This window comes from Heptranchias perlo, chromosome 34 (genome assembly GCF_035084215.1).
Source record: "Heptranchias perlo isolate sHepPer1 chromosome 34, sHepPer1.hap1, whole genome shotgun sequence".
NCBI classification, from domain to species: Eukaryota; Metazoa; Chordata; class Chondrichthyes; order Hexanchiformes; family Hexanchidae; genus Heptranchias; species Heptranchias perlo.
This window is the reverse complement of record NC_090358.1, coordinates 12,766,355-12,788,246: the sequence shown is the minus strand read 5'-3', so window position 1 is coordinate 12,788,246 and position 21,892 is coordinate 12,766,355. Positions and strand designations below refer to the sequence as shown.

Sequence of the window (21,892 nt, the reverse complement as noted above, 5' to 3'; positions counted from 1 at the left end):
GTTTGCTGCACTTGAATTGACTTTACTGTCTCAATGTTTTATTAAAAAAAAATTAACACGAGCATCATTATTTTTCAGCATAAGGCATCAATCGGACCTGATTATATGCATAATATTTTAAAAATGTGAGTTTTAGTGTACACGAATTCACCTGAATAAGAATGTTTGACTAATGCTGATTAGCAATTTCAAGGATTTGAAAAATACAGCTTTTACATTTTCTGCAATCTTTCCAGATGGGAAAACCTCAGAGCACTAACCAGAAATTTCGGAGAAAATCAAAGATTGTTGAGGGACAAAATAGCCGCGAAAAGATGATGAGTGCTCAGAAGGCAACTATTTCACCCCATACTCAAATTCCAAACCTCATGGATAATGTCTTAGAAAGCCGTGATCCCTTCCAGGAAAGTAAAGCGATACTTTTAAGGAAACCGGCATCCGATTCTGCAGAGGTCCCTCTGGAGCCTGCCCAAGGACCTGACAAAACCTGGACTCCGAGTAACAACTTAACGACAATCAAAGCCTTGCCTTCAGGATCAAAGGAATCCTTTTCAGGTCTATTTGCAGATGGAAATTTTGACATCATACAGCCTGCAAATCGCAGCTCTGCCCCTGTGGCCCATGAACCGATCTCCAGTCTGACTCCAAGCTTGCCAGTAGAATTCTCTGAGCAGTCTCATTCAAACCTCGAGTGTGTTTGTGCCAATGAAAATATAGCTTTGTTTTCCTGCAAAGTTTGGAAAGAGGATTGCCTCCTAATAGTCCTGTTCTTTACTAATTGCAGCAGTGCAGAAGTTACTAATGTAAAGATCAATTTTGCATTAACTGAGGAATTGCAGGTAAATATGATTGATATAATCTGACAGTGGTACAGTATTAAGTAACTAACAACGGGCTGTTTGCTGAAATAAAATGTGACTTTTATATACACACACTGTATTTTTGTAAGCCATAATGTTATCATTGAAAGATAAATGTCCTTAAATTAGTATTAAGTATCAAACTAATTTTTTGAACATGAATGGAGTTTGTATTAAACATTACTTCAAAAAAAAAACCCTAATACAACTACATTTACCAGTCAAATGAAGTTCTGCAATAAGAGCCATGATCGTACCAAATAATTTATAGTTTTAGAATCAGGTCAACCATGTATCTGTGAATTGTAAACAATTTTACAACACCAAGTTATAGTCCAGCAATTTTATTTTAAATTCACAAGCTTTCGGAATTTAAAATAAAATTGCTGGACTATAACTTGGTGTTGTAAAATTGTTTACAATTGTCAACCCCAGTCCATCACCGGCATCTCCACATCATGTATCTGTGAAGCATAGTGAACTTCTGCATTTGTTCATATTTTACTTTTTTTCAGGGAATTTGCCTATTACATTTTTAGTTTTTTTTCTCTTTTTGTATTGGTTTCTCTGTTGACTTCCCCTTGCCTCCCACATGCACATCATTCCTCAGCTGAGTGATCAGGCATGTGATCGGCTCCTCAGCGTATGTTACTCAGTAACTTGTTGCTAGAAGTCCTTTGCCTTTGGATTTGGAAAAAGTGTTTGTCCTCGTCTCGGGCTCTCCTGTGGATGGATGAACCAAAGTCGGGAGTTTACTGTGTGAGGAATCACACTTGCACACCCATCCTACCATTGCAACACAGCATGTTACACGTCACTTTATGTGATCATATTTTTCTTGTTTAAATGTGATAGTACTGTATATTTATAACTTTGTTAACATTCCTATCTCAGCTTTTAATGTTTTTATTATTGCACAGGCTTGTGAGCACACAAACTTCCCTTTTCCAGCAGTGGGATCCCAAATCACAGTCAAGTGTCAACTCTGTCTGCAGATGGTGAAACCTTGTTCCCTGGTGTCACTTACAGGGCATGTTACTTATCATCTAGAGTCCAGTCAGTGTAACCACAAGGAATTTGCACTAGCTCTATGTTTGTCCGATTTCATCAGGTACGAGACTAACTTGTACCAAAATGATTGTTTCTAAATATTGATTTTCATAACAAAATGAATTGTTGTCCAATGCTGTAGTAAGTAGAAGTTTGACCATTATGCTTTTGAATACTGAATGCCCTTTGTGGTTTTAAAATATTGAGGTATTCGATTAAGCTATTTACTGAAAGATTTTTTTCTTGTACATTTCTAATGTTGAATATTCGTGAAATGAAATTCAAGAAATTTGCTGAAACTTATTCTTATTACAGTATATCAGTGTGGAATTGCAGTTGTAGTTCTTGGCACCTGGGCACCTGCTTGACACGATGCAAATATCTATCACAAGAATGAAAACTGACTGACCATTAAGGCTCTTGAATAAATTGGGTCATAGTATGTGGATCCCAGCTGCGTAAGATCATTAGCTCATAGCCATGTAGTGATGATATGCAGCACTTGGCCCCTAATATCACGAGTTTTACGTTGTTTTAAAACTTCTGTCACCATCCTTTGAAGAATGTGTTTTGTGAACAGTCATCTATGGGCCTGCAATTTGTTTGATAGGTGATTAAAAAGTTTGACGTTGTTTGAATGGGATAGTTATGAAAGGTGTCTACCCAGGAGCACCAAGGCGTGATGCCTCTCTGCTGACTGAGCTAACGTACTGGCTGAATGTTGGTATTCTCAGGTAATCAAGGACAGACCATAGTCTGTTTTGAGTGGAAAGGCAAGGAGCAACTCCCAATATCAATTGTTTCCAGATGTAGCCTTCCAGCCAATCTGCTTATACTGTCTTTTTAATCCTGTGCAATAATAAAATGCAGGCTCACCCATCACATGTGGAACAGTTACTTACCAGCCAAATTCTCCAATAATCATGACTGAGAAAAAACAAAAAACTAGGGGCGATGTAGGGAGTAACACACTGTAGATACTCCCCTATGCACTGATATTCTCATTGAAGAGAAACTGGATTGAAATTGTCTACACTCATTTCAGCCATTTTTTCAAGCTGATGAAGCCCACGCTAAAAGGCAAACAAGTTCAAAGATCAGTTGAGACTGGGACTTTGACTGCTTATTTATCTGCACGGTGTCCAATGCTACCACTAGAGCCTCAACATACTGTCTAGTAGAGTAATAGGCACTAGCTCAAACCTGTGTTCCTCTACATGCTGAACTCCTGACCTTAGCTGTCCTACTGCGGGGAGATGCCGGCTGGAGCCCAGCTACTGCCCCACAGGAAGGGAGGGAGGAATAACTGAAGGAGGAATTCCCCTAGTTACACTCTGGCATCTCATGTCAGCCATCTTAATCTGAAAACGGCTGCTATGAGTTTGGGCAGTTTCAATCCGGTTCCTCTTACATGAGCGAAGTATCTACAGTGTAAATTATTTACTCTCAGTATCACCCATAGAGTTTGTGTTTCACAGTCTCGATCTTGATTATTGGAGAATATCAGCGTGTGGCTGGTAATGCTCGTCTACCCACTGGGTAGCACAGAGAGCTGAGCGAGAGAGAAAGTATTTTTTTTTAAAGTCATTTGTTCGATGAACTAGAAAATACTTGTGTAAGAACAAAAATACTTTTGAGACTGTTTGTTTTCCTACAAGCATTTCCTGTGCCTGAATTTCACTGTCTTTTAATTGCAACCAAATAGCCAGGGTGGATTGCCCAGCTGTAATGCCATTGAGTGAATCAGATAATGTCACTCTGAGAGAGGAAAGCTTGCCCAATTTACTCAAGTTATAGCAAAGGGTGACACAGGTTATGTGTCTTTCTTAATAAAAGCTGCTAGGTAAAGGAAAAATTTGCAGAATGGGACTTAATTGGATGGCTCTTTCAAAGAGCTGGCACAGGCACGATGGGCTGAATGGCCTACTTCTGTGTTGTAAGATTCTATGATTCTAAGAGGCACAAAGTTGTTCATTGCCTTGCAAATATTTTATAATAATAAAAAGCAATCTTAATAAGGATAGTATTACCCACTTTGCTTACAATCCCATCTGTGAATCCTCAATTTTTCATTTCTACCTACAGTATCTGGATTAATATGCATAAAAGTCAACTTTTTTAGTGAGGGTAATACTGTATTTTCTCTTCAATCCCTTGGTTTACTCGGGCAGTGCACAGCAATGGTGACTTGCTTCTAGACCTTGGCCAACGTCATTGTGACCTGAGGCTGCTGAGACCTTTGGAGCAGCACCATGGTGGTGATGCCTGCCCTACCAATTTTATTTTTTCTTACCCAGCTCAATTTCCAGTGGGGTTGATCTGATCTCTGGTGCTTCCTAGTCGTGAAGTGGCACAAACATAAACCTGAACTGTGCTTAGGGATTGCACACACACAGTTACATCTCACCACTCCATTTTGTTTCACAGCGTGATACCACACCAACCCTACCCACATCAGTTTCATGATTGAAAATCTTGGTATTTATTGACTGAAGATATAATAATGTGATCAGCAATGTCATTTTAGAATGATTAAAAACCCTGCACTAAGTGCAAAGCTGCACTCTTATTTGTTCCATTTATTATTTGGTTAATTCCTGGTCAGCCTCCAGAATTTTTTCAATCAGATGGAGACTCCTGATTGCATGCCAGCAATGCAGGAAACCATTAAAACACTTTTGAGGCTGGCATAGAAGCCCGGTGCATTGGAGCTAGTTCTCCTCCCCCGCCTAAAGGAGCTGACTGTCTGATACAGATACGGTTCCAGAGGCAACAATGGCCAACTAGTACCTTGCCCAAGTGCCAGTTATCCATATGAGAGCTTTAACCCATCTAACTGGGACCTTCCCGGCCTTTATGGCACAGAGACGTTGGGGGTGAAATTCAACTTCGGCGGGGGTGGGGGCGCACAAAACGGGCGATAGTGGAGTAGTCGCCCGTTATACACCCCGCCCGATTCTCCTTTCCATTGAGTGTATAATGGGTGTGCCATCCAATACCACCCATTTTGCAGCCCCGCTGAAGTTGAATTTCACCCCTTTTATCTCCTGAGTTATTGGAGAGCCCACAACAAAAAAAAACAGGAGCTTTGGAGGTTATAATTGCAAAGATGGGTTAATGTCATTTTCTTTGGAACAGTTTGTTTTTCAGTACTACCTTATACTGAGTTGAGAAAAAAGAGAATGCTCTACCTTCTAAAGGGAATGCTAGGGCAAGCTAATTGTTTAGTTCCTGCAACTTTTTTATATTAATAGTTGGATATAATTAAGATGCTGCCTAATTATTTAGCAGTACAGCTATGTTCTGGTGAACACATGAAGCAATAGAGTTTAATTTAAATTTTATTTAAATCACATTGTAAAAATTGATATTCTCATTCAAAAGGTTCTCTGGCTTAGCTCATGTGTCTGTCTGCTTCCAGGCCATTAAGACTGTCCACTGAAGAATTTGGGCACCTTTGGCTTTCACTATCCAATGATGTGAAACAGAATCTTAGCTTTTCATCAAATTCATCCGAAGCTCTAACTTCAACACTTCAAACACTGCAGCAAGAACTCAAGCTACATATTGTGGATATTATAGGTAATGTCTGTTTATTGTTCAGCTTCTTGAACTGAAATTATACACACACAGTCAACACTGTATATGTAAATCTGACCTGAAAACATTTCCTGTTGTAATATTGTCATTTTTTTTTTCTTATTTCTTGCCAATTTTCTCTCCTCCGTTCCTCTCCTGAAAGCATTGACTCCCTCCTGGAGAACAGTTCTAGAGGCAAAGGCTGACCTCTGATACCTTGTGCAAGTGATTCATGTGTGAGCCTTGACGGTGACTATCGGCAGGCTAAATGACTGCAGAGGCCATCACAGATAAGCCCAATCCTGCCTTCATTCAGTATCCACACGTGCGCATTTGCAGTTAATCACAAGAGCCGTCCACACACAGGCAGCAAATTTAAAATAGCGCACAATACTTCCAAATAATGTCCCCCTGGAATTGGCTGTCATGTGATCCTAGGAGGCATGTCTCCTGGAAACTTTTTAAATTTTATATTAGAAATTGTTCATTCTGGTTAATTTTAGAACACTTTTTCTTTTTCTTTACAGTTGATTTTTTTTTCCATCTCCAAAAGACTGTCAGTTTGGAAGGCTGGTCACTACAGAATTAAGATTCAGGCAGACAGGGGCATTTCTATCAATTGGCTGACAATGGGCAAGGTTATACCTTGCTTTAATTAAAAAATGAATTGGAAATCTAAAACTTGAGTATCCCAAAAAGTCAACGAATTTGAAAGAAACTTTAAAGCTACAAGCACTTTAACCACATGCTGAAAGAATAAAACTAATAATCTCCCTCAGTGTTTCACTCAAAAGAAAAAGGTAACATAGCAAGTTAAGAGTATCCATAACATCTCTTTCCAAATATTTGAATAAATCTTCCGGCTGGCATGTATACATTTGGCACTGGCCAGTTCCTGTGTGGTAGACAGTGGGCTGCTGGCATCAGCAGACATGTTCTATTGATATGTTATTAACTTAATTCTGCAGATGAATTGTTAGATATTTGGCCAGTAGAGGTCAGCAACAAGCTGTTAAGACTCTGCTGTTCATTCAAAATCACTGCTTATGAAAGTGATGGCTATTTCTGGCCAGAAACTGAATCGAAGCAAGTCCAAGAAAGGAGGCAGAGAAAAGTAACGTTTTTAAGTCTTTGCAAGTTTTCAGATCCTCCATTTTTGAGCACCTTCCTCATCTGTTTTACTATCGTCGCATGTAACATGAACCTTTGTATGACACTCCCTCACTATGTGGGGAGAGAGAGTTTTCATATACTGGCTGGTTGTCTTGTGAGCACGAACTTGTCAGCTCAGTACCTTTTTAAACTGCTTTACTAAACTTCATAATGTCTTAATCAAATATTGTGTAGTAACCTCTTAATTTAAAGAACCTAGTACTGAGCTTTTACCAAACTTGACAATATCCTCTCATCATCCTTCAACTTCCTTTGAAAAGGAGCATGCTGGCAGGAGCTATTGGTGCATTCAAGAGTTGTGTATTTACATAGTTTTACATTGTTATGCACTTATCTAAGTTTTACCAGACTTAATCAGGGACTTAGACTCATTAAGCTTAGAAATGATTGTTTTCAATATTAGCGAACAAATACTTAACGTGTTCACATTAGCTTCCTCTGCCTTCTATTTTAGCGGAGGCGTTAATCCATTTCAAGGAACCCTTATTCGCTTCCGATAGACTAAGGTGGAAGTGGGTTTGATCTTGACATTTGGTTAGAAACCACAGCCACCTTTGCTTATGGCTATAAACATTGACTTGTGACCTCAAGAAATTTAAAGGCTCCATTTGGAGGACTCTCCCATGTCAAAATGATAGGGTGGGGACGCCTCCATTTTAGTCTTGCAACATTTAACTGCCTTCCACAAGCAGTCTGTGGCATGGCCCATTTTGTTTAAAAACAAATTTCTCCGCCTCTGTTTGGATTGTTTAATTTCTTCATTACCCTTGATTTACCTCCCCCCCCCCCCACCCCCCACCCCACACCACACCCCACCCTCCCAAAACACACTTTGGCATTTATCTCTTCCTTTCAGCTTTGTTTTTTTTTCCACTTTTTGCTTTTTTTCCCCCTTTTTTTTGTTTTACTCTCCTTTCTGCCTGTCTTTCTCTCTCTCTCCCTCCCCACTCAGCATTTCACTCTTTCCCTCCCCTCCCCATTTTGCCACCTTTTTATAACTTTTTTTCCCTTCTTGTTTCGTCTCTTATTTTCTTTCCAATCTGCACATTCCCTGATGGAAACTATTTAGAGAAAGTTGCGGAAGCACGTAGCAAGAGTGAATAAAAAAGGCCAGGCTTGATACTGGTCTTACTGGCAGTTTCTGCTTTGCGGAGAATGTCTTCTCTGTGGTTCCATAGCCTTTTTATTTTGTTGTAGTTGGACCGACTGTGAATGGGAAAAGTTTGGCAAAGCACCATGCCTAAAAGAAAATAATGGAAATATGGATTCTAATATCTTGCTTTCATCTGAGACTTTGTGCATGTATGTTAACTATCTGATCCACCCAAACATTATAGAGGAACTCAATCCTGTTGTCGCCTGATGTCCTCGTGTGTATTTTTTAGACAGCAATCAGGAGCTGAACCCTTGGCTGATTTCTTCTTCCCTTCCTAGTCCAGGGGCACTGAGGCCAATTGTGGCACCCTATCATTGTCCCGCCAACTCAACTCAAACCAGGAATTGAACCTGGGGCCCTTGCTGATCTGCATGGCTCAACAAAGTACTGGACAATGCACTTGACAGTGAGCAATGGAGAAGCTGTCCTAAGCTAGTACATTTGTAAAGTATAGCATTTTTTGATTGAATTTTTAAAAAGCAATTAGAATGAAGGTATCATTGGCAATTAAGATGTTAATCATAACTAAAGACTCAATTCTACCACCATCCTAACAGTCGAGGGGGAGGAAGTAGACCGTGTGAAAATGTGCAGCTTGAAATCACCTCCACTGCTTCCACTTTTTTTTAATGGCTGTTAACTGTTCATCCTTCTGGGTAGCCCAGTTCTGACTGTCCAAATCTAACACTGATACCAGAAATCATATGACTAAGTTTAAATTTATGCTGTTTGTTTAAGATTTGACGGAGGGGGAAAAATTATATTTAGTTAACCCAGCTTCGTGGCCACATCATGGAAAGGATACAACTTGTCCTCAGCTCATGGGATGCACAGTCAGGTGTGAACAAGCTCTCTCTCTCATTCCTGGAATGCTGTGGCATTCATTCTCTATACAGAGTATGTTGTTGTACTCTGACCTGGACTGGAATGCATTGGAGTAGTCTTGGTTCAGATGCTGGTGAACATGACTCCACCACAGAAAACACACTTCAGTTTGCATTTGTCACTATAATAGCAGTAGGATAGATGTTGAGGAAAGCAAACCTACCACACAGAGTAGTATTTTCACTGTGCTGAGTTTGGAGAATTTGTCTAAATTAACTCTTACTTTTATCTCCAGGAGAAGAAGGGATTATAGCATGCCAACTGCTTCCATCAACCTCCTGTTTACTTCATTGTCGATTTCATGCTGGTATTTTATCCATGTGGCTGCGATCAGGTTGCTGTGTCCTTCCAGACTGTTTGCTGTACGAGTGCCAAAAGGTGATACAAAAAGTTTAACTTCAGCAAAAAACACAAGCCAAAAATAATGTCAACTAGATTGTGTTAGCTTCACTGTGGTTTGGCAAAGGTTCTTGAGTAGATTGGATTCAAGATGGCTGAAACGTTTGATGTGAGACTTCTGGTTAAAGACCAGTGTAGATGGGTTGGTCTAGAGCAATGATACGATAAGAACAATAGTCAACTACCGCAGGTGACTTTTAGCCTTGGAGTAAGAACATTTTGTAGTGGTGGAAGCTACCAGAAGTGGCAGCTACTTACAAATGCGATCTTTGCGGCGTCTTCAATAGATTTGTCTTCCTGGCGGTTTCTTTGAGATATGTTCAAATTTTCACTTCGATATGATTTCCAGAATAATTTTTTAGTATGAAACCTTGCCTAATGTCAAGACGCAGCAGAGGAAACTGCAAAACGAGGTAAAGCATTTTGCATCCAAATTTGAAATTTTGGACATGTTGGCATTGATGAAACAAATGCATAGTTTCCCATGTTTTTTGCTAAATGCCAGGAGCTTTGGAATAGTGTAACGTGTGTAACATGTTTACAGTTTGAAAACAAACTTAACTTTTTCATTCAGAAGTTCCACCGAAGTGCACGCCATTTTATTCTGCCTGTGATACAACTTGAAGTCAGTTACGTATTCAGTATCTATTCTAATACCTGAAGTATTTTATATACCACACAATCTTTGTTGTCTGATTTTCTTTTTGAGCACAGAAACGGTCAAACACGAATGTATGTTTTGTAATTGAGCATATTGGGCCTTGTTTGCTGTAAGTTCTGTAGCGAGTGAAGCTATTACTTAAAGCTGTTTTGAAAGTGTAAAATAGAATATGCCTTTGTTTGGTACAGGTATATTGTTTCATTGCTCCAGTATTCTAGCTGTAATTCTCTAATTCACCACAAGAGCTGGACTAGTATGTTGCACTATAATTAAACAAAGTCAGTTTGCTTATTTCTTGCACTGTGGACAAGATAAAAGTAATAATCAGGGAAGTGTTTTCATTCTATACCGGGTCAACCGTGCATGTAACTTAATAGTGTTTATTGAAGACTAACCCAAAGCCTTATGTTTGTACAATATAATAACCGAAGTTTATTTGTACCTGTGGTACAACCTCCCTGTTTAATAATGGATATATATATAAAATATATTGTAAGTGTTTTATTATGGTTTTCATAAGTATCTGTAATTTAATAAACATGCCACGCTTAATATAATCTTTTTGCAGATTACTGCTTAAAAATAAGTACTATCTCATTTCTCCACACACAGCAGTATTTCACATCTTGCTGTCCTTGATTGTGTAATCAATCATACTGTGAAAAATTTCACCAAGTTACTTCAGTTTAGATTCACCAACAGCACTGTGGGCACCCTAGGTTTGACAATGCTACTATGCTTCTCAAACTGAAAATGTGGATGAATTCTTGGTAGGTATTCGATTTATGGTGAAATTTCTATTGCTTCTTCTACCATTCTCCCCCTCCCTCTCCAAAGGCGTACAAATGTGCACACATATATTTGAACTAATGTACTGTAACTGTTGAACTATTGCACTCTGCAAAAAAAAAATCCCTTCAACTTATCCTGCATTACCTTTAATTTAAAGGCCTGTACTCTAAGTAAAGCTGTAAAAAGTTTTAAGTAAAGAACAGTACCAGCAAAAAAAAACAAATTAACACTTTATTTGTCTCAATGTTGTTTGAGATTTAGCTGGTGCAGAATAGTTGCCAAACTTAACCACAAAGCAGTCACTGCACTCCAAATAATAATCTGTGAAGAGGTTTGAGACACTTTGATGTAATAAGATGCTATATAAATTCAAGCACTATTTATTTAGAACAATCAACCTCAGCTGTGGGACCGACGGTTGCACCCATTTTTGTTGCATCAGAGTTTTCGTTTCATGAAGCACAGCTGCACTGACTGACACAAATGAAACTGGATTCAACAAAAACGTGTCTGGCAGGGAACCAGTGTCTTTGTTGGTCTTTGGCGACGTGGCATATCAACATGGTGGAATTTTGATTGATCTGGCTGGCACTGCAATTTTCCTAGCTCCGATCCATGATCAAATAACTCACTTTTGGACAGACTAGAGATAGGAGACACAGAATTTCATACATTTATGAACCAGCTTTTGGCTACCATCAAAGAGCAAATGGTGAACTAGTCAGAAGCATAGTCCAATCTGTTAAGTATTTCCAACATAAATTAGTCCAACATCCTAGCACAACAAAGTGCGAGAGAGAACAAGGCCCTGGGAAATCCCTTGGTTAATGAAGAAAGAGTCAAATGATGAGTCATCAAACCCAATATAGTGATTTGGGAAATAGGAAAGCCGTGTACATGGCTTAAATGGAAGACCATTTAATACAACTTGTTTAGAAATGCCTTAGACCAGGAGCTATTAAAAGCTTTGGAAATGTCTAAAACAATAATAATTGAGCCACTAAAGTGTTCTACTGCAGAATTCCAGGTGTGGGGCAGGCTTGATGTACCAGCTGGTCAATTTTGTATGTTCGTATGTGCAGTTTAGGCAATATGATAGGAGTGGAACGGCCATGCTGAAAACCATACTGGTAATTATGGATTAGGACAAAACTTTCAAGGTGATGCATAATTTTGAGAGTTAACATCAGTTTCTATAACTTTAAAAAGTACACTTTTGAGGTTAATAGGGTTCTTGTACCCTTTAGGAGAGAGAACAATTGGAAGAGGGGTGGAAAAAAGAATTTGCAGAAGTTTTGAGAACCCACTTTGGCATGGAACATGAGGGAAAGTTGATGGACAGCTGACAAACAGCAGTTGGTGGTGCTTTTCAATAAAATTACATTAAACAGTTCTGATAGTAGACTTCGAGGTAATGCGTGGAGATAATGTTGGTAAGGATTTTGTGCTCTGCCAGCTCAGCAGCCTTATATAATGGGCAGAAGTTATGAGAGGCAACAGAATTGGCAGGGCATGAAAGCCTTAGCAACAGTTGTTACTTCATGGGCTAGTTTGTTTTCACATAGTGCAAAAAAGCAATGTGAAGTAACTATACATATGCTGGACTTCACCTTTTTGACCTCTTGTCTGGAAGGGCATGCAGTTTGCCTCATTGAATCATATAGCACGGAAGGAGGTCGTTTGGCCCATCGTGCCTGTGCCGACTCTTTGAACGAGCTATCCAATTAGACCCACTCCTCCTACTTTCCTTATAGCCCTGCAAATTTTACCTTTTCAAGTATATATCCAGTTTCCTTTGGAAAGTTGAACCTGTTTCTGCCACCCTTTCAGGAAGTGCATTCCAGATCATAACTTGCTGCGTAAAAAAAAATTCTCATCTCTTCCCTGGTTCTTTTGCCAATTATCTTCAATATGTTACCAACCCTCCTGCCAGTAGAAACAGTTTCTCCCTATCTACTCTTATCAAAACTCCTCATAATTTTGAATACTTCTATTAAATCTCCCCTTAACCTTCCCTGCTCTAAGGAGAACAATCCCAGCTTCTGTAGTCTCTCCACATAACTGAGGAGTCTCATCCCTAGTATCATTCTGGTAAATATCTTTTGCACCCTCTTCAAAGCCTTGACATCCTTCCTAAACTGTGGTGTCCAGAATTGGACACATGCTCTAGCTGAGGCCTAACCACTGATTGGTTTAGTATAACTTCCTTGCTTTTGTGCTCAATGCCTCTATGTATAAAGCCAGGGACCCCATATGCTTTTAAAACAGGTTTTATCAACTTATCCTGCCACCTTCAAAGATTTGTATATGTAAACCTATCAGTCTTTGTGTTGATACACATTTATTTTGGCATTGTAAGCAGTATTAAAAGGTTTTCTGGCTTTATAATTCTGGGCCTACTTTGATACTTTAAGGGCAACAGACCAAGAATCTAATTAATCTTGATTTCTTCTTGACGTTATTTAATTTGGCAAAAATTACAAAGACAAAATAATATTGATTCAGGAAACCTGTTTTGTAGGCCCCAATGTTGTGGCTAGCATGCCATTAAATGGTGAAATAAAATAAAATTTAAATGTAATGTATGCATTTGAAGTAATATATGGCATGGCATGATTCTTGTTACTTATTTTCTCGTTCCCCCTTTAGCCAGAAGTGTAGTGGCAGAGGACGGACCACTCAGAGTGACTGAGCACTTGGACAGATATCAGCTGATCAAAGAAAGTCAGCATTGGATTTTTGAAGGATAGGTCATTTCTGACCACTCCAGTTGAATTTTTTGAGGCGGTCACCAGCATGGTGGATAGGGGAGTGTCTATGAATGTTGAAGGCATTTGATAAGGCTCCTCACAAGACATTAAAGGTAACCTTGTGACTTGGGTCAGTAATTTGTTGGGAGGTAGGAATAGGGAACGGAGAGTAGGAGTATATGGTTTGTTCTCATTGGCGCGATGTAACAAGTGGTGTTCTCCAGGGATCTGTACTGGGGCCTCAGCTTTTCACCATATTTATTAATTACTTGAATGAAGGAATAGAGTTGTATATCCAAGTTTGCAGACTACGTTAAGTTTGGAGGCACAGTAAGTTTGTGAATGGGAGCAAGAAGTTACAAAGGGTCATAGACAGAGTAAATGAGTGGACAAAACTATGGCAGATGGAGTTCAATGTGGCTAAGTGTGAGATCAATTACTTTGGATCTGAGAAAGACAAATCAGAATATTTTCTTAACAGTGAGAGACTAGAAGCAAAGGGATTTTGGTGTCCATATACACCATTACTAAAAACTAATGCACAGGTACAAAAAGTAATCAAAAAGGCTAATGGAATGTTGCCCTTTATCTCAAGGGGGTTCTAATTCATAAGTGAGGAACTTATGCTTCAGTTATACAGAGCCGTGGCCAGATCCTATCTGGAGTACTGCCATCAATTTTGGGCACCAAACCCCAGGAAGAGGTATATTGGGCTCGGAAGGGGTGTAGTGCAGAGGGTTATGAAAACAGAGTGGATAAATGTGATTAGAATTATTTGCTCTAATGAAGGATAAAAGACAACATGGACAGGTTGGGCCAAATGACTTGTTTCCGTGTTGTAACGTTTATCTCCGTCCGTCCATTGTGTCCTGCCCTACGTCAGGACCTAACTCAAGTCACACACATGGAATTCTTGAACCACTTAATATGGAAGAGTAACAGAGGTGGTTTCCCTTTGCCTTCCTCATGTTTTTTTTTTATCTTTGGAGTACCTTCTCCTAGGTTGGCTGGAGCCGGGGCTGAAGAGCCCCACCTACCTTTTACGATTTTGGGGTGGGGGCGAGGTTCACCGGCACCCATTGGACTCATTAGACTCTTTGCACCTATTGGACATCAACCCAGTAATTACAGCCTCCAGTCTCCACTTACCAGGGCTGTCTAAAGTGGGGCCTGAACCAAACCCTTCTGACTCAGAGGTGGGAGCCAATGGTCACTCTTTTCAGAAGCGAGTAGTCTACTGGATGTCAGCCTAGTATTTAGAGACCATTTTCTAGTCTCTACTCGCTGGGGCAACTTGTATGTATTTGTACGTATTATTGCAAAATGTTAGTAAATCAGAGCACGTAGTGTCTCAAGGAATTGAAATCTGGCAACATGACTTGAGTAAAAATGATCTCAAGGTTATTTGAGGTGAGACTTTATTACTAGTTTCATGACTGAACATAGCTTGCTTGTGAATGCAGTTATTCATGTGGGACATCTGTACATTTCCTCTCAGCAACATTGTGAAGCAACATGATGTGCTCATGTGTATTCGGATGATGAAGAAAATGCCCTTGAAACCTCACCCAAAGTAGCTTGTGAATTAATATCATACAGTAACCTAAGTACTGCAATAAGGACAACTGAATATATGCAGTTGTGTTTCAATTTTAGTGACGTTTTTTGGGTGAGACTTTAAACTGAGGACCTGTCAGGTGAATGTAAAAGATCCCATGACACTTTACGAAGAAGAGCAGGGAGTTCTCCTGGTGTCCTGGCCAATATTTATCCTTCAACCAACACCACTAAAAAAACGATGATATGGGCATTTATCTCATTGCAGTTTGTGGGACCTTGCTGTGTGCAAATTAGCTGCCTCATTTCTCTGTTACAAGTGACTATACTTCAAAAGTACTTCATTGGCGGTGAAACGCTTTGGAACATCCTGAGATCATGAAAGGCTGTATAAAAATGCAAGTTTCTTTTTCTTTTAGCATAATTCAACAAGAACAAAAGGGTTGCTTGAGGTAACCAGCTAGCATTTATAACCTGCAATACTCCCAACACAAAATCAATTAAATGGCTTGATTGTAATAATGCAGATTAATTGGACCGCATGGGAAAAGTTTGTTGGGTTCTCAGTAGATAATGCCTCAGTAAATATTGCAGTTGGGAATTTCTGGATGCCCTTTGCTAACTTTGCTATTTGCTCAAAAGCCAGCAGATAAGTTGCAGGTTTATGCTGAGGAACTGGTAGAAGTATTGAAGCCTCATTACTTCAGGCAGTGTTCTAAAAGAAAGGAACATCGACATCTTGTGAAATAGAGTAGAAGTATAATTCTACAAGATGGTTTGTGCTTGATGTATTTTGAGAAAATGCTGCTCGAATTGTCTGCTGAAGTCGTCAGCTGAGATGAACTCACAGTGAGAAGCAGCATCTTACACCCAAGTGTTCTAAACCACGTGCTGGTGTTTTGGAGATTTGTAATTCCATCCCTTCCACTTCATACAGTATTTTATGGGTAGGGTCACATCACAGTGGATACTTCGCATGTAATCTGCGGTATAACTTTACAGCATTAATTAGATGAATTTACCTTTGTACATAAGAGTGTTTGCTCAAGCTCCCTTTTGACCTACAAAAACTCGATGGTGTTGGGCTGAAAAGCTGGCTTTGGTCTCTTGTCAGATCCTACCTCCTTCGTTCAAAACAGTGCAAAGTGTTAAACAGACTCGCAGCAATCTCTTCTAACAATAGCATGCGAGCTGCAGCGGCTGCGTCAATGTGGAAAAGGACATTCACTCCTTGCAAAAAGATTTAAAATTGAGCCTATATTTTCTGTAACCTCTCAGAATAACTAATTCCTTGTAAATATCTTGTACTGAAGATACTGAAATAAAATATCTCAAAAAGGCTACATTATCATTTTTATTGTTTCATTCTTTTTTGCAATTTGAGCCAATTTATGGCATACATTGTAGAAGGGAAGATTATCTGTGACTGCAGATCCTTAACCTAAACACACAAATAAATGTTTGTGCTATCCATACCTTAGGCCCATGTCTGAATCCTGATACTACTGCTTTTCAAAGCCCACCCTGAACCTTAATATTGCTGCTCCTCGAACCCCACCTGAATCCTGATACTGGTGCTTCTCCCTGCCCACCTGAATCCTGATACTGGTGCTTCTCCCTGCCCACCTGAATCCTGATGTTCTGTCTCTTCCCACCTGAATCCTGATACTGCTGCTTCTCCCAGCTCACCTAAGTCCTGATACTGCTGCTTTTCCCAGTTCACCTGAATCCTGATACTCTGTCTCTTCCCACCTGTCTGACCATAGAGGAAGTTACAAGCTGGTACAGTATTTTGTTTTTGAAAAGCTTAATTTGGATTTTTCTTATAAATTTGCAACTCATTTATAATTCTATTCAGGCAAAGGTTCTCTTTCAATATAAACTGTTATTGAAAACATACCTATTTACCTATTATACAAATATATTTAATTCTGGACACTATATTCAGAGTTTGTTCAGACACAAGCTTACTTAAGTGATAGATAATTGGGTGATAAAGTACGTTGTGCCTATGACAAGTATTGACATGTCTTACACAAGAATCATACATTAAAAAAAAATCCTCTACAGCAATCAAGCACATTTAGCTATAATTAGTAAGGTCAGTAATGTGTTGTTTTCATTTAAAAATGCCCCATGAATAAAAATAATTTTTGACAATGAATACCTTTTAGTTATTTTCTGGCTTTGTAATTGTAGTCAGTAATTTCCCAGGAGATAAATGCTGCTAAGCCATTAAACCAATTCCTTTTACAACATTGTGTCTCATAGAATCATAGAAAATTTACGGCACAGAAGGAGGCCATTCGGCCCATCGTGTCCAAGCCAGCTGAGAAACGAGCCACCCATCCTAATCCCACTTTCCAGCACTTGGTCCGTAGCCCTGCAGCTCTCAGCTCTTCAGGTGCACATCCAGGTATTTTTCAAATGAGTTGAGGGTTTCTGCCTCTACCGCCCTCTCAGGCAGTGAGTTCCAGACACCCACCACCCTCTGGGTGAAATTTTTTTTCCTAATTTCCGCTCTAATCCTTCTACCAATCACTTAAAATCTATGCCCCCTGTTTGTTGACCCCTCTGCTAAGGGAAATAGGTACTTCCTATCCACTCTATCTAGGCCCCTCATAATTTTGTACACCTCAATCAAATCACCCCTCAGCCTCTTCTGTTCCAAGGAAAACAACCCCAGCCTATCCAATCTGTCATCATACCTAACATTCTCCAGTCCTGGCAACATCCTCGTAAATCTCCTCTGCACCCTCTCCACTGCAATTACATCCTTCCTGTAATGTGGTGACCAGAACTGCGCGCAGTACTCAAGCTGTGGCCTAACTGGTGTTTTATACAGTTCCAGCATTATATCCCTGCTTTTATATTCTATGCCTCGGCTAATAAAGGAAAACATTCCCTATGCCATCTTAACCACCTTATCTACCTGTCCTGCTACCTTCAGGGATCTGTGGACATGCACTCCAAGGTCCGTCACTTCCTCTACACCTCTCACTATCCTCCCATTTATTGTGTATTCCCTTGCCTTGTTTGCTCTCCCCAAATGCATTACCTCACACTTCTCCGGATTGAACTCCAATTGCCACTTTTCTGCCCATCTGACCAGTCCATTGATATCTTCCTGCAGTCTACAGCTTTCCTTCTCACTATCAACCACATGGCCTATCTTTGAGTCATCCACAAATTTCTTAATCATGCCCCCTACGGGGGTAAGTCCAAATCGTTAATGTATACCACAAAAAGCAAAGGACCTAGTACTGAGCCCTGCGGCACCCCACTGGAAACAGCCTTCCAGTCGCAAAAACACCCGCTGACCATTACCCTTTGCTTCCTGCCAATGAGCCAATTTTGGATCCAATTTGCCACATTCCCTTGGATCCCATGGGCCTTTACTTTTTTGACCAATCTTCCATGTGGGACCTTGTCAATGCTAAAATCCACGTAGACTACATTAATTGCACTACCCTCATCGATCTTCCTTGTCACCGCCTCAAAAAATTCAATCAAGTTAGTCAGACACGACCTCCCCTTAACAAATTCATGCTGTCTGTCCTTGATTAGTCCATGCCTTTCTAAGTGACAGTTTATCCTGTCCCTCAGAATTGATTCCAGTAATTTGCCCACTACCGAGGTTAGGCTGACTGGCCTGTAATTACTCTGTCTATCCTTCGCTCCCTTTTTAATCCTCTGGCACTATGCCTGTATCCAGTGAAGTTTGGAAAATGATTGTTAAAGCCTCTGCCATTTCCTCCCTAGCTTCTTTTAACAGTCTGGGATACATTTCATCCGGCCCTGGTGATTTATCCACTTTCAAATATGCTAATCCCCTTAATTCTTCCTCTCTCACTATGTTTATCCCATCCAATATTTCACACTCCTCCTCCTTAACTTCAATCCCTGCATCATCCCTCTCCTTTGTGAAGACAGGTGCAAAGTATTCATTAAGAACCATACCCACATCTTCCACCTCCACCCATCATTTACCTTTTTAGTCTCTAATAGGCCCTACTCTTTCCTTTGTTATCCTCTTGCTCTTAATGTATTTATAAAACATCTTTGGGTTTTCTTTGATTTTACCTGCTAATATTTTTTTGTGCCTTCTCTTTGCTTTCCTAATTTCCTTTTTAACTTCACCCCTGCACTTTGTATACTCCTCTAAGCTTTCCGTAGTATTGAGTTCCCGGTGTCTATCATAGGCTTTCTTTTTCTGCCTTATCTTACCCTGAATGTTTCTTGACATCCAGGGGGCTGTAGATTTGGCAGCCCCTCCCTTTTTCTTTGTGGGAACATGTTTACCCTGAACCCCTTGAATTGAATCACCCCTTTGAATGTCTCCCACTGCTCTGACACTGATCTACCTTCAAGAAGTTGTTTCCAGTTTACTTTTGCTAAATTGCTTCTCAGTTTAGTAAAATTGGCCTTTTCCCCAATTGAAAACTTTAACTCCTGCTCTGTCTTTGTTCTTTTCCATAACTATGCTAAAACTAACTGTATTATGATCACTACCACCAAAGTGCTCTCCCACTGCTACTTCTTCCACCTGCCCCTCTTAATTCCCTAGAACTAAATCCAGAACTGCCCCCCCCCTCTCGTTGGGCTTGCTATATACTGGCTAAAAAATTCTCCTGTATGCAATTTAAGAATTCTGCACCCTCTATACCATTCACACTATTTGTATCCCAGTTAATATTAGGGTAGTTGAAATCCCCTACTATTACTGCCCTATTGTTCTTGCACTTCTCAGAAATTTGCATACATATTTGCTCCTCTATCTCCCTCTGACTGTTTGGGGGTCTATAGTACACTCCCAGCAATATGACTGCCCCTTTTTTGCTCTTTAGCTCAACCCATAAGGCCTCATTTGATGCTCTTTCTAAAATATCATCCCTACTCAACTGTAATTGTTTCCTTAACCAAAATTGCCACCCTCCCCATCTCTCTCGCGTCTGAAAACCCTGTAACCAGGAACATTGAGCTGCCAGTCCTATACCTCTTTAAGCCATGTTTCTGTAATAGTTGAGATATCATACTGCCATGTGTCTATCTGTGCACTCAGCTCATCCGCCTTATTTCCTATACTCCTTGGATTGAGGTAAATACATTTAAGGACTGCCAAACTCCTCTTTATTTTCTAACCTTTGTTCCCTCTGCCTTCCAGACTCACTCACTAATTTTCTGCCTTCCATTTGAAGTTCTGACTTTATCCCATCTGAACCCACACTCAGGTTCCCATGCCCCTGCCAAGCTAGTTTAAACCCTCCCGGACAGCACTAGTAAACCTCCCGCAAGGATGTTGGTCCCGGCCCTGTTGAGATGCAACCTGTCCGGCTTGTACAGGTCCCACCTGCCCCAGAACCGGTCCCAATGCCCCAGGAATCTAAAGCCCTCCCCCTTGCACCACCTTTGCAGCCACGCATTCATTTGCTCTATCCTCCTATTTCTATTCTCACTAGTGCGTGGCACTGGAAGTAATCTGGAGATTACTACCTTTGAGGTCCTGCTTTTTAATCTTTTTCCTGACTTCTTAAACTCTCCTGCTGTTATTGAAGTAGAAATTACTTTGCGTGTTTTTAGTTAATACTTTTAGATTAAGCTCTTTTGTTCACTATTTTAATGTAGTCATTAACTATTGTAAAATAAAGTATCAATGCCACCTTAGTTTATCCACCAGAATGGAGTAGGAAAGGAATCCTTGGGTAGTTTTCCATATCTCCCATGTATAACAGCTAAGGATGTCAAATCTCAACCTCCAGACGAAATCCAGAGAAACCATCAAGGTTTGAACATTGGCTTTCAGTCATAAGTCCAACGCTTTTTAGGTGTGTAACCACCTAACAAAACACTTACAATCTCAGATAACATAACTGATTAAAATCCACTTTACATTTAATTGTGTATGTACATACTTTATTTTAAATATATAGAGAACTGACAGTACATGACTGATATTTCATACAAAGTCTAGAACCAGATATACTAAATGTGATTGAAATATGGTTTCAAAAGTCAGCTGCAGATTGTTTGATCTTTCTAGACTATTTTACATTCAAGTTGTAGCCTATCTATACAATTAAGAATAGCCTTTGCAAGAGAGAAATTGAACAGCAACTAATGAGAAAAAGCGGCTCAAATAAGAATTTAACGAGTACATAGATTTAGCGAGTACATAGCAAATTGAACTTGAGAATATTAATGAATATCAAAAGCATTAAGAAATATCCAGTAGTCACAAAAGAAAATCAACATTAACATTTGAGAGAGCTGCCAGTGTTTTGGTTGGTGACAAAATGCATTTCCTGAAGCTACTGATTCACAGTGAATGAGAGTTAAGTGTTAAAGAAAGAACTTTCATTTATATAGTGCCTTTCCCATCCTCAGGATGTCCCAAAGTGCTCCTCAGCCAAAGAACTGTTTTGAAGTGTAGTCACTGTTGCTATGTAGGTGAATGCAGCAGCTGATTTGCACACAGCAAGGTCCCACAAACAGTAGTGAATTAATGACCAGTTAATCTGTTTTTGGTGGTGTTGATTGAGAGATAATTGTTGGCATGGACACTTAGAGAGCTACTCTGCACCTCTTTCAGTAGTACAGTGGGATCTTTTACATCCACTTGAACAGGCAGATGGGGACTTAGTTTAATGACTCATCTGAAAGACAGCAATTCTGACAATGCAGCGTAGGAACAGGAGTTGGCCAATTAGCCCCTTGAGCCTGTTCTATTCCATGGCTGAGCTGTATCTCAACTCCATTTAGTTCTGCCATATTCCTTGATACCCTTATCCATTCTCAATCTTGAAAATGTCAATTGACCCAGCACCAACAGTCTTTTAGGTGAGAGTGTTCCAGATTTCCACTACCCTTTGTATGAAAACGTGCTATCTGATTGTACTCCTAAATAGCCCAGCTCTAATTTTACGATTGTGGCCCCTTGTTCTGGATTACCCGAGCAGAGGAAATAGTTTCTTTGTATCTACACTATCGAATCCCTTTAACATTTTATACACCTCAATTAGATCACCCCTCG

The 21,892-nt window shown here is 39.9% G+C and overlaps 1 protein-coding gene across 1 annotated transcript in view; it reads left to right on the top strand.

The window, feature by feature from the left end:
* The window catches only part of ap4e1 (adaptor related protein complex 4 subunit epsilon 1), a 52,806-nt gene extending 42,500 nt beyond the window's left edge, over positions 1–10,306 (top strand). Inside the window, exons 18-21 of the mRNA XM_067971441.1 lie at positions 237–839; positions 1,781–1,971; positions 5,332–5,492; positions 8,939–10,306. Coding sequence (XP_067827542.1) covers positions 237–839; positions 1,781–1,971; positions 5,332–5,492; positions 8,939–9,099 — 1,116 coding nt within the window. The 3' untranslated portion in view covers positions 9,100–10,306. The remainder of the gene's footprint in view (positions 1–236; positions 840–1,780; positions 1,972–5,331; positions 5,493–8,938) is intronic.
* Positions 10,307–21,892: the final 11,586 nt, after the last annotated feature.